Source organism: Mustela putorius, unplaced genomic scaffold (assembly GCF_011764305.1).
Source record: "Mustela putorius furo isolate JIRA1106 unplaced genomic scaffold, ASM1176430v1.1 tig00003836_pilon_pilon_pilon, whole genome shotgun sequence".
In the NCBI taxonomy this organism is placed as follows: Eukaryota; Metazoa; Chordata; class Mammalia; order Carnivora; family Mustelidae; genus Mustela; species Mustela putorius.
In genome coordinates this window covers 19,966,529-19,980,705 of record NW_025421989.1, presented here as the reverse complement: position 1 = coordinate 19,980,705, position 14,177 = coordinate 19,966,529, and the positions used below count along the sequence as shown (strand labels likewise).

Here is a 14,177-nt window from a genome sequence, read left to right as displayed (position 1 = left end):
GGCCAGAAAGAACGGGCATGATATATTCAGACCACTAAATGAGAAAAATATGCAGCCAAGAATACTATATCCAGGGCGCCTGAGTGGCTCAGTGGATTAAGCCACTGCCTTTGGCTCAGGTCATGATCTCAGGATCCTGGGATCGAGTCCCGCATCGGGCTCTCTGCTCAGCAGGGAGCCTGCTTCCTCCTCTCTCTCTCTCTGCCTGCCTCTCTGCCTACTTGTGATCTCTCTCTGTCAAATAAATAAATAAAATATTAAAAAAAGAATACTATATCCAGCTAGGCTATCATTGAAAATAGAAGGAGAGATAAAAAGCTTCTAAGACAAACAAAAACTAAAGGAATTTGCAAACACCAAACCAGCCCTACAGGAAATACTGAAAGGGATCCTCTAAGCAAAGAGGGAAGCATAAAAGTAGTAGACCAGAAAGGAAGAGAGACCATACACAGTAACAGTCACCTTACAGGCAATACAATGGCACTAAATTAATATCTTTCAATAGTTATCCAGAATGTAAATGGCTAAATGACCCAATCAAAAGACACAGGGTGTCAGAATGAATAAAAAACCAAAACCCATGAATATGCTGTCTGCAAGAAACTCATTTTAAACCCACAGACATCTCCAGATTTAAAGTGAGGGGGTGGAAAGCAATTTACCATGATAATGGACATCAAAAGAAAGCTGGGATGGTAATCCTTATATCCGGTAAATTAGAATTTAAGCCAATCTAATCTAAAATTAGATTTTAGACTATAATAAGAGATGAGGAAAGGCACTATATCATACTCAAAGGGTCTGTCCAACAAGATCTAACCATTTTAAATATCTATGCCCCTAACATGGGAGCAGCCAACTACACAAACCAATTAATAACAAAATCAAAAAAAACATATCGATAGTAATACAATAGTAGTAGGGGACATTAACACTCACCCTCACTAAAATGGACAGAACATCCAAGCAAAAGATCAACAAGGAAATAAAGGCCTTAAATGACACACTGGACCAGATGGACATCACAGATATACTCAGAACATTCCATCTCAAAGCAACTGGATACACATTCTTCTCTAGGGCACAAGGAACATTCTCCAGAATAGATCATATCCTGGGTCACAAATCAGGTCTCGACTGGTACCAAAACACTGGGATCATTTCCTGCATATTTTTAGACCACAGTGCTCTGAAGCTAGAACCAATCATAAGAGTAAAGTTGGAAAGAACTCAAATACATGGAGGCTAAAGAGCATCCTACTAAAGAATGAATGGGTCAACCAGGAAATAAAAGAAGAATTGAAAAAATTCATGGAAACAAATGAAAATGAAAACACAACCATTCAAAATCTGTGGGACACAGCAAAGACGGTCCTAAGAGGAAAGTGATACTAGCCTTTCTCAAGAAACAAGAAAGGTCTCAAGTACACAACCTAACCCTACACCTAAAGGAGCCGGAGAAAGAACAGCAAAGAAAGTCTAAACCTAGCAGGAGAAGAGAAATAATAAACATTATTAGCAGAAATCAATGAAATTGAAACCAAAAAAATCAGTAGAACAGATCAAGGAAACTAGGAGCTGGTTCTTTGAAAGAATTAATAAGATTGATAAACCCCTAGCCAGACTTATCAAAAAGAAAAGAGAAAGGACCCAAATTAATAAAATCATGAAAGAAAGAGATGGGAGATCAAAACCAACACCAAGGAAATACAAACAATTATGAAAACAAATTAAGAGCAACTATACGCCAGCAAATTTGACAATCTAAAATTCCTAGAGATGTACAAACTACCAAAACTGAACCAGGAAGACACAGAAAACCTGAACAGACCCATACCCAGTAAGGAGATTGAAGCAGTCATCAAAAAATCTCCCAAAAAACAAGAGCTAGGGCCAGATACCTTCCCAGGGGAATTCTATCAAACATTTAAAGAACAATTAATACCTATTCTCCTGAAACTATTCCAAAAAAAAAAAAAAAAATGGAAGGAAAACTTCCAAACTCATTTTATGAACCCAGCATTACCTTGATCCCAAAACCAGACAAAAACCCCACCAAAAAGAAGAATAACAGAGCAATATCCTTGATAAACACATATGCGAAAATTCTTAACCAAAATACTAGCCAAGAGGATCCAACAGTACATTAAAGGGATTATTCACTACGACCAAGTGGGATTTATTCCTGGGGTACAAGGTTGGTTCAATATCCACAAATCAATCAATGTGATACAATACTTAAAAGAACAAGAACCAAATGATACTGTCAATTGATGCAGGAAAAGCATTTGACAAAGTACAACATCCTTTCTTGATCAAAACCCTTCAAAGTGTAGGGATGGAGGGTACATACCTCAATATCATCAAAGCCATCTATGAAAAACCCACAACAAGTATCATTCTCAATGTGGAAAACTGATAGCTTTTCCTCTAAGGTCAGGAACACAGCAGGGATGTCCACTATCACCACGGCTATTCAACACAGTACTATAAGTGCTAGCCTCAGCAATTAGACAACAAAAAGAAATTAAAGGCATCTGAAGCAGCAAAGAAGTCAAACTCTCACTCTTTGCAGATGGTATGATACTTTATGTGGAAAACCCAAAAGACTCCACTCCAAAACTGCTAGAACTCATAGGAATTCAGTAAAGTGTCAGGGATATAAAATCAATGCACAAAAATCAGTTGCATTTCTGTACACCAACATCAAGACAGAAGAAAGAGAAATTAAGCAGTCAATCCCACTTACAACTGCATCCCAAACCATAAGATACCTAGGAATAAATCTAACCAAAGAGGCAAAGAATTTGTACTCAGAAAACTATTAAGTACTCATGAAAGAAACAGAGGATGAAACAAAAGAATTGGAAAAACATTCCATGCTCATGGGCTGGAAGAACAAATATTGTGAAAATGTCTATGCTACCTAAAGCAATCTACATATTTAATGCAATCCCTATCAAACTACCCAAAATTTTTCTTCAAAGAAATGGAACAAATAATCCTAAAACTTACATGGAACCATAAAAGACCCCTAATAGCCACAGGAATGTTGAAAAAGAAAGCCAAAGTTAGTGGCATCACAATTCCAGACTTCAAGTTCTATTACAAAGCTGTAATCATCAAGACAGTATGGTACTGGCACAAAAACAGACACAAAGATCAATGGAACAGAACAGAGAGCCCCGAAATAGACCCTCAACTCTATGGTCAATTAATTTTCAGCAAAGCAGGAAAGAATGTCCAATGGAAAAGAGACAGTCTCTTCAACAAATGGTGTTGGGAAAATCGGACAGCCACAAGCAAAAGAATGACCCTGAACCATTTCCTTACACCACACACAAAAATAGACTCAAAATGGATAAAGGACCTCAATGTGAGATAGGAATCCATCAAAATCTTTGAAGAGAACACAGGCAGCAACCTCTTCCACCCCAGCTGCAGCAACTTCTTCCTAGAAACATCGCCAAAGGCAAGGGAAGCAAGGGCAAAAATGAACTACCGGGACTTCATCAAGATCAAAAGCTTTTGCAGAGCAGAGGAAACAGTCAACAAAACCAAAAGACAACTGACAGAATGGAGAAGATATTCGCAAATGATGTATCAGATAAAGGGCCAGTATCCAAAATCTATAAAGAACTTACCAAACTCAAAACCCAAAGAACAAATAATCCAATCAAAAAATGGGCAGAGGGGGCAAATAATCCAATCAAAAATTGGGCAGAGGGGGCGCCTGGGTGGCTCAGTGGTTTGGGCTGCTGCCTTCGGCTCGGGTCATGATCTCAGGGTCCTGGGATCGAGCCCCGCATCGGGCTCTCTGCTCTGCAGGAAGCCTGCTTCCCTCTCTCTCTCTGCCTGCCTCTCTGCCTACTTGTGATCTCTGTCTGTCAAATAAATAAATAAAATCTTTAAAAAAAAAAAACAAACAAACGAAAAAAATGGGCAGAGGACACGAACAGACATTTCGGCAAATAAGACATCCAGATGGCCAAAAGATACATGAAAAAGTGCTCCACATCACTCGGCATCAGGGAAATACAAATCAAAACTACAATGAGATACCACCTCACACCAGTCAGAATAGCTAAAACTAATAAGTCAGGAAACAACAGATGTTGGAGAGGATGTGGGGAAGGGGGAGCCCTCCTGCACTGTTGGTGGGAATGCATGTTGGTACAGCCACTCTGGAAAACAGCATGGAGGTCCCTCAAAAAGTTGAAAACAGAGCTACCCTGTGACCTAGCAATTGCACTACTGGGTATTTACCCTAAAGATACAAATGTAGTGATCAAAAGGGGCACATGCACCCGAGTATTTATAAGAGCAATGTCCACAATAGCCGAACTATAGAAAGAACCTAGATGTCCATCAACTGATGAATGGATAAAGAAGAAGTGGTGTACATATATATACACATACACACACAATGGAATACTATGAAGCCATCAAAAAAAATGAAATCTTACCATTTGCAATGATGTGAATGGAACTAGAGTATTATGCTGAGCGAAATAAGTCAATCAGAGAAAGACAATTATCATATGATCTCCCTGATATGAGGAATTTGAGAGGCAGAGGGTTTCGGTGGTAGGGAAGGAAAAAATGAAACAAGATGGGATCGGAAGGGAGACAAACCATTAGAGACTCTTAATCTCACAAAACAAACTGAGGGATGCTGGGGGGGTGTGTGGAAAGGATGGTGGGTTATGGACATTGGGGAGGGTATGTGATATGGTGAGTGCTGTGAAGTATGTAAGCCTGACACATCACAGACCTGTGCCCCTGGGGCAAATAATACATTATATGTTAATAAAATAATTAATAAAAAAAGCTTCGTATTAATTCATGACAGATGACTGGCCAACAAGATTTTCACATGAACAGAAGACAAAAATAAGGTCAAAACAAGACCTATTTGCTAACCTACAAAATATAATTCAGGTCTTGGAGTTTCTCAAGCCTAGGTCTGCATTAAAAAATTCCTTAACACCAGGGGAACGCCACCTGCTGCACAGCCTTACCAGCTTTGGGGTCCAATACCAAGCCTCCAGCATAAGCTGCTTTCTTACGTCCTTTCTTATATTTATTGGCATCTCCATCTATATCTTCATCTTCATCTCCCTAATATCAAATGGAAAAGTTACTTCACCAGCCAGCAACTAATTAACAATTAAGAAGTTTTATGATTCCCCCCTTTCCAACTGCAATACACAACTCTAACAAACGTTCTTTAGTTTTAGCTAGTGGTCCTGCCTGCGGGGAACAACAGTTACTATATTATGTTCATAAACCCAAATGAATGCCAAGCATGGGAGTCACCAAAACACTATACCTCTAAGTTTATAAATATGCAAATTCTACTTTATTGAATTCACAGAACTTTTTATTTTTTAAATCAATGGATACTAAAATTACAATGCTTCATATTATATAAAATCTAATACAGTAAGAGTCCTCTTAAATTCATTATTCTAACAATCATGATATATAAATATTAAATATTTTATATGATCATTATTTTCACTAGTGTGGACACCTTAAAGTAAGTTTGTCCATATACTAAAAATTCATTTCCAAGTAGTTCATTATTGATGAATACTCAACACTTCAGAAGTCAAACTCCTGTAAGTTAACATTCTCTATACCAGTTTTGATAATGTACATAAAACAAATACAAGTATTTGAATCATCTTAACATTAACTTCCCCTCTTTGAGTCAGTTGCTATCAGTGATGACAAAACGGTAGCTAAGTTTTATTTCCAATATCATGGAGGCCATTTCAGAAAACTCAATGTGGTGACCTAATTCTATTAGCATATAAAAACACAACAAAGCCACAAAAAATAAAGGCTCATGCATTTAAGGAAATAAAAGGTTTAACTGGTATCTAACTCTGGATACAGCTAAGATGGCAAAACACTTTCCTAGTATGATCACCCTTCAGAGACTCAATGCTGTCCTCAAAGAATTTCGTATTTTACAAAAAATTTTTATCTACACAGAAAAAGTGAAGAAGGAAATCACCACACAAACACAACTGAATGACTAACATGATTTCTATAGTATACAGGAGATTAATAATTTTGGAACCAGAAGTTATCACAGCAAAAAGCTATCTCGGTAATAAAAGGGGGGTGGAGGGTTTTATAAAAAAGGCAAAACACTACACAATTTTGGACCCACCAGTTTTTGCTGAGGCTTTCTGAAAATCTGCTTGTCAGGCACAATATAGTTGTTTTCATAAAATGCATGAAGCAACAAGAACTCATTACGCTCGGATCGTCCACCCATCAGCGTCCTAGACTATTAAATAGAATTTCTTTTTTAATTTAAGCTCAAAACTGTAACAAACAAAAGCAACTTTAAGGTGGTAAATTTAATCATAGCACCTCCTCCACAATCATTCTTCCTAATAAGGGCTGCTTCAAAAATAAGAAGGTACAAAATTCATTCTACCATTTTCTTTAAGCATTGTACTTAAAAAGAGACAAAGAAAGCTTAAAATACTAACACCACTTGGGCTATTTCTTTACTCCCAAATAGACCATTCCACACATCAGACACATCCAGATGTTAGAAATGATCCTTATGTTCACCAAAATTTCAACATACTGCACCTGGCTTTCCTCCCCTTCTCGCAGCCAGTTCATTTCACAAAAGCAGCCCAGCTTCCAGAATACAAGTTACTCATTTTATAAGCATGCATTTAGACTCATTATCATATAACAACTACCCCAAGCAAACACTGAATCCAACAGGAAATGCTTTTTCCCCCTTTCTAAGTTAAATTTACCATAATGTTCCCAGCGATGTTAGTGATCTGCAATGCTAATGGAAGAACATTTAGCTCACACATGATCTGCAAAATGAACCTGGCATCTTTCCAGGTATATTCCAACAGGTACAACAGATGAGAAGATTCACTGTACAGAAAAGTAAGAATGAAACAGAATCAAGTAATTAAAAGAAACAATGACTATAATCAGAACTTCATAAAACATTACAAAAAAATTTTGGTATGAGTAACTTCAGAGCAATGGCACCTTGGCTTTGGAAACAGTTTAAAATAAGGCTGGTATGAAACCATGAATTCATTCATGTCATTGATCCCAAAGCCCTCCTCTAAAACATGCACCCAAAAAAATCCCACAAATATAAAGTAAAATTATGTGTTAACTAAGACCTGAAAACTACCTAAATTCTTGTATTCATTCCACCTAATAAGTATGTGTTATACAACGACTATGTGCCAGGCATAGTTCTGATTCTGGCTGTAACCAAAAGACAAAATTACCTGTCCTCATGGGTCTTATGCCCTCATGGGGGAAACAGAGTATAAATTAAAATACATATATATAGTAGGTTATATAATGCTGTGTTAAGGAGAAAAAATTAAGCAGCAAAGGAAATATTAAGTATCAGGAGCAGAAATTGAAATTTTAGTTAGGGAACCAGGGAAGAGTCCACTTAGAATAAAGAACCAGAAGAGGTGAGGAAGCAATCCTTCTGAATGGGTATCTGAGGTAAGAGCATCCAGCCAAACAGAACAGCACATTCAAAGGCTCTGAGCTGACCACAAATGTGGTACTTTCAGGACCAGAAAGGAGAGCAGGGTCTCATGATGGAAAGTGAAGGACAGAGTTAAAGGGAGAGAGAGAAACACTGTATAGGACCTTGTAAGGCAGAGCAAGAACTCTGGTTTTTACTCTAAATGAAACAGTCACTGGAAGACTTTGAGCAGAGTGTAGTATCTGACTTAACTTTAGCAAGATAACTCTGGTTCCTGGGTTGAAAACAGACAGCAAGGATCAAGGGGAAAAGCAAAGAGACCAACAAAGAGGCTGACTATGACTATTAAACCAGGGGAAAGAGGAGGGTAGCGCAGACCAGGATGGGTTCAGTGGAGAGGAAAAGAAGTGGTCAGCTCTAGACATATTTTGAAGATAAAGCTGACAGGAGTCTGTGATGGCTCAAACATGGGATATCTACCAGAAAGAGGAATCATGGAAGCCTCAAAGTTTTGGGGCCAAATAGGACTTTGGAGATTTCTAAGAGTACTGGAAAAATAAGAGCTGTCACTCTTAAGGAGGAACTACAAGAGTAGCCTAGGGCAAAAGATCAGAAGTTGAGCTTCTGAACAAGTCAGGCTGGAGGTTCGTATTAGACATCAAGTAAAACAGGCAGTTGGGTAGAGGAGTCTGGAATTCAAAGGAAAGATCTAAGCTGAAGATACACAAGAGGGAGGCGTCAGCACCCACATGGTACTGAAATTTCTGAGACTCGATAAGATCACCTAGAAAGAATATAGTCAGAAAGACAAGCAGCTCAAGGACTTGGGAAGAATGGGCAGAAAAGAGCAAGTGGCAAGAGGAGCAGAAGAAACTTTGTTAGGAAATAATCAAGCGCAAAGATTCAGTTGCACAAAATGAGTAAGTTCTGGAGATCTAATATATAGCAATGTAACTACAGTTAACAATACTGTATATTATCATATATTTAAAATTTGCAAAGAGGGTAAATCTAAAGTATTGTAACCACAAAAAAATAGTAACCATGTGAGGTGACGGATATGTTAAATCACCTTACGGTGATTGTTTTATAATGTATATATTTATCAAACATCAGTTTGTATACCTTAAATATATATAATTTCTATTTGTCGATTTTACTCCAATAAAGATAGGAAAAAATAATCAAGTAATATCTCTATATAACTTAGTGATTCTCAGTTTTTCTAATTTCTAAAAGATTTACACTATCTCCTGAATTAAAGAATTAAGGGTAGAAACCTCATTATCACATCAATTTTCAAACCGCTCTTAGGAAACATCTATATGAGGTTAGGATGAGTAAGGGAGAAAAACATACACTGATAAAATCAAAATACTTCAAGAGGCAAAATAATTTAAGTTATTAAAGTAACAGATGCTGGTGCTGACACAAAGGCAGATCCCCCTCCAGGAGACCAAACAGTCCTGGTCCCTCCAGCCTGGGGTGACAATGGCCTCTTGCTATTGCTCAAAACACACCAACTCCAAAGCATCCAGGATCATACCTGTACATATTTCGTACATTCTCCATTGGGATTTCAAATCTTTCGGTTCTCAGAATCTGTTGAACAAGTTCAGACAAATGGTAGCTTTTACAGCGAATCAATTCCTTTGCTGAAATTTCCACATCACAGATCATTCGGCCACAGGTAGCATTTCTTTCACCAAATCCACCCCTGCCCTACAAGGGGAGGACAAAAAGCAAATCCCACGGATGAGCAGACACTGGGAACATTCTGTTCTATCTTGTTTTGAAGAGCCCAGAATTATAATGAAGAAACTCTCAATCTCCCATTCACTCACTTAGTCAGCCATCACTCAAATATTTCTGAATGTATGGGGCTCCTGGGTGGCTCAGTCGGTTAAGCGTCTGCCTTCAGCTCAGGTCATGATCCCATGATCCTAGTCCTGGGATCAAGGCCCATATCAGGCTCTCTGAGCTGATCAGGAGCTGCTGAGCAGAAAGCCTGCTTCTCCCTCTCCTCCTGCTGCTCCCCCTGCTTGTTCTCTCTCTCTCCCTCTTTCTGTCAAGCAAATAAATAAAATCTTTAAAAATATATTTCTGAATGTCCACTATGTAGCTGACACTGTTTTAAGCACTAGGGAGACAGCAGTGAGCAAAACAGAAAAGACTACTGATCTCAATTGAAATAGACAACAAAAAAACAGACATCAAAAGCAAGGAACGATATAGTTTTAGGAGGTAATAAGCATATGGAAAAGAGAAAAACTAGAACGGGTGATGAAAATGAGAATTCAGGGGGCTGCACCTTAAATAGGGTAGTCATTGTAGACCTCCCTCAGAAGATGCCATATAAAGAAAACTGTGAAAGGGTGAGGAGTTGGTAAATCAAGTGCTGGGATGAAGCTTAATAACAATTCTAACACTGTAAAGATAAGAACAGGAAAAGAAGCAAGAGCACTAGCTCCAACTCCAATCTGCAGCAGCAGAATCCACTGGAGACTATTTTAAAAAGGTACAGATTCCTAAGTTTTCTGATGAGGCAACATGCTCATTTTACTTAGAAGTTTTAAGTAAAATAAGACTTCAAGCAAAGAGCACTCTCAGGCTTAGGAAATGAAGGTGGCTTCATACAAAAACCACCAAAGCCTCCCTAAGTTAAACAAGCACGTAGAATGAAAAATACATAGACATTTAAAGTTAAGACAGGCCAGGTTTAAAACCTCAGTTTTAACCCTACAACCTTGAACAAGTTCTGTCATCCCTGTGAGAAGTACAGGGAAACTGGAGTTGCTGTGACAGCCAACTAACGCACAGGCACTTAGCCCACAGCCTTCTTACACATTCAACGTCAGCTCCCTCCCACTCTTCCTTCCCCTCTCAGTCCTGAAGGCTAACACTCACTGATCTCTGAACCCCGCAACTCTGCTCTAAGGGCTACAGCATCGGTAACGCTGAAAGTGGAGGTAACATGTATGTGCCATCTCTAGGTTCTAATAGCTAATTTTAAAAACTACCAGTGGTTTCAACCAATAAAATGCTACATTCAAAGGAAAAGATTGTTTAGTGCCAAAGTTAAAATGTCCTCTCACAAGACAACCAATTCTCAAAGAAGCAGTGTGTTCCCAGGTAGCTATTCCACAAAAAGAAGTCAAGTCAAGAAGATTTTGAAAACTATTATTACCCCAAGCTTTGGCATGTTGGATCGCTTCAGTCGACCTATCTTGGACCAGTGAGGAACTTTGCACACATTAATTCTCTGCAGGAGCACTTCCAGTTCAAATCCATAAATATTATGACCCTAGTCAGAAAAAGAAGGCAGCCAGTAACATTATAACAAACGCAAATTAGAGGATTTATCTTCATATGCACAGAATTTCTGTGCCCTCTCTTTTTTCTGGTCTCTAATTGAAGGCATCATGAGCTTACCTTCGATTGGGGTCCTTTCTTCTTCAGGAATGTATTCATCAGCAGCATTCATTAGCCTTGACATTAACAAAGCTGCTAAGCAGATTGCTAGAGTAAACTTTTATTTCATCCTAATTGATGCAAGGTTCATATGATGTCTTTTAATTTGCTGCTCATGCCTCACAGTCTCAGAGGCAAATTTTTATGTTCCATACTTTTTCGTGATCAGTAAAAACTATGTTCACATATTTCCATTTTAATTCCTTAAAATCTGAGAACCTACCTGTGTTGTGTAATAGTTTATACAGACTTCTTAGAAAACTCAGGAACTGCATCTACTCTCTTCTTAAAGAACTGAGTTCAAATACTACTGATTTAGACTCTTAATCAATGCATAACAAACTATACAATATCAGGTGATAGTTCAAATTAGGAAACAAAACTATACCAAGTATAAATTATCTCAAAAATGCAACTACAGACCTGGATGGCTTAGTCAGTTAAGCATCCAACTCTTGATTTTGGCTCAGGTCTTAATCTCAGGTTTCTGGGTTCAAGCACCACACTGGACTCCACACTGGGCATGGAGCCTACTTAAAAATAAAATAAACAGGGGCACCTGGGTGGCTCACTGGGTTAAGTCTCTGCCTTCAGCTCAGGCTATGATCTCAGGGTCCCGGGATTGAGCCCCGCATCAGGCTCTCTGCTCATCGGGAATTCTGCTTACCCCCACTACCTGCCTCTCTGCCTACTTGTAATCTCTCTCTCTTGATCTGTCAAATAAATAAATAAAATCTTTAAAAGTAAATAAATAAAATAAAATAAACAAAAATGCAACCAAATTTTCCACATCTATAATGATAATTTCCATCATGTGAAAAGTATGGTTCACTGTCTACAGTTTACTTAAAAACGAGATGAAGCTTAAAACAAATCAGATCAATAGACTCACTTGTTATTAATTTTAATTAAAAATGTGTACCATGGGAAGCTATAGGTAGAAGAATGAAACTCGACCATTCTCTTACACCGTACACAAAGATAAACTCAAAATGGATAAAAGACCTCAGCGTGAGACAGGAATTCATCAGAATCCTAGAGGAGAACATAGGCAGTAATCTCTTCAATATCAGCCACAGCAACTTCTTTCAAGATATGTCTCCAAAGGCAAAGGAAACAAAAGTGAAAATAAACTTTTGGGACTTCATCAAAATCAAAAGCTTCTGCACAGCAAAGGAAACAGTCAAAAAAAACAAAGAGGCAACCCACAGAATGGGAGAAGATATTTGCAAATGACAGTACAGACAAAAGGTTGATATCCAGGATCTATTAATTTTAATCAAAAATGTGTACCACTATATATTTATGGCAGTTTTGTCTATTAAATTAAGAAACACAAGGACATGAGAAAGTCTCATTTCCAAATTATCATTCCTGGGATTACAGATGCTCACCAGTGTCAGGATTCTCTCTCATATCAGATCAGTTTGGACTTCTCACACACAGACTTGGCTCTAATACCCTAAGGCAGGCCAGATATCCGAGGCACCAAGACATCTCCTTGGGGTCTGAGAGATACTACTAGGGGACAATGGGTGAGGACCTAGTTCTGAGCCAGAGTACCAAAGCAGGGCATTCTGGACAGAATCTTCCTGGTGCTTTCAAGGTGTATAACAAAATATGTAATACCTAGAATACTGGAAGAGAAGCAGACACTTGCTAACAACCTATAGGCTCTAGGTAATCTGGCCACACCATGGTCAAGAAAGTTGTCCAAGAGCAAGAGTGAATGTGGAAAAATATATACCACACATTTCTTGCAAGGCTTACATATAACCAAATTACCAATATCACACTTAAAATACATGCATTTATATCCTACTTTCCTCCAAAACAACCAAAAGCACAACATAATTTGATCCATTAACTGAAAAAAAAGGAAGAAATCCTATCAAACTAAAGCCAGAGCAAAGCAAAATGTTGCTTTATGACTCTTAAAAACTGGGGCAAACATAATTCAATGAATTATTACTCTTCCCATCTAACGGGAATATATTTGGTTATGAAGAGGAAAAAAAAATCCTAGCCCTGACCTCTCAAAGAATAGGTCATAGAGATCCACTAAGCTCAGGGCAACTTGCGGGCTCAATCAGTAGAATATACGACTCTTGATCTTAGGGTCGTAAGTTTGAGCCCCATGTTGGGTTGTAGCTACTACTTAAAATAAAGAGAGAGAGAGAGAGAGAACCACTGAGCTCATAAAATGAAAATACTTAACACTTTGGAGACCGACACCAAATCAAGGGAATTAACTCCTCTGGCCACTATACAGAGAAACCCACTGTCAACACAAGTTTACTTACTTACACGCTGGTCTCTCTAAAGTGGAAATAAGTGGAATATCCTGAACTTCAACAATAACATGAGTTGCTTTTCTCTTAGAGGAAAATAACTACTTTATAGTGGGCTGGCTCTTCCCTCCCCTTTTCTATTGGCAGAAACTACAGCAATTCCCACCAGTACATAAGGTCATTTCTTCTCTGAAGATTCAAAAATAAAGAACTCATAAACTGAACAATAAAAAACCCACCCAGTTAAAAAATGGGCAGAGGACCTGAACAGACATTTCCCAAAAACGACCTACAGATGGCCAATAGGCACATGAAGAGATGTTCAATGTCACTAACTATTAGGGAAATACAAATCAAAACCACCTCAACACCTATTAGAATGGCTATTATCAAAAGGACAAGAAATAACAAGTAGAGAGGAAGTGGAGAAAAAGGAACTCTCCTATTACTGGCGGGAATGTAAACTGATGCAGCCACTGCAGAAATCAGTTTGGAGATTCCTCAAAAAAAATTAATCTACAATATGATTCAGCTATTCCACTTTGGGTATTTATATGAATGTGAAAACACTAATTCAAATGACAGATGCAGCCCTATGTTCATTTATAAGAACCAAGATATCAAAACAACCTAAACTGTCCATCAACGGATGAATGGATAAAGAGGATGTGGTACATGCACACACAATGGAAGAATGATATCACGCTTTTTGCAACATGAATGGACCTTGAGGGTATTATGCTAAATGAAGTACGTCAGATTTCACTCATCATATGGAACCTAAAGCATGTGGAATCTAAACAAATGAACAAACAAAATTACACAAAAACAAACAGTGATAGAGAACACACTGCTAACTACCAGAAGGAAAGGGACTTGGGGGTTGGGCAAAAAAAGTGAAGGCT

The 14,177-nt window shown here is 38.2% G+C and overlaps 1 protein-coding gene across 3 annotated transcripts in view; it reads right to left on the bottom strand.

Annotated features, from left to right (window-relative positions):
• The window catches only part of POLA1 (DNA polymerase alpha 1, catalytic subunit), a 307,449-nt gene that overhangs the window by 252,850 nt on the left and 40,422 nt on the right, over positions 1 to 14,177 (bottom strand). For all 3 annotated transcript variants that reach the window (XM_045089423.1, XM_045089421.1, XM_004769147.3), the window contains 5 exons: positions 10,698 to 10,814; positions 9,057 to 9,232; positions 6,795 to 6,924; positions 6,185 to 6,304; positions 5,022 to 5,121 (listed from right to left, as the gene is read on the bottom strand). In XM_045089423.1, the coding sequence (XP_044945358.1) occupies positions 5,022 to 5,121; positions 6,185 to 6,304; positions 6,795 to 6,924; positions 9,057 to 9,232; positions 10,698 to 10,814 (643 nt within the window). The remainder of the gene's footprint in view (positions 1 to 5,021; positions 5,122 to 6,184; positions 6,305 to 6,794; positions 6,925 to 9,056; positions 9,233 to 10,697; positions 10,815 to 14,177) is intronic.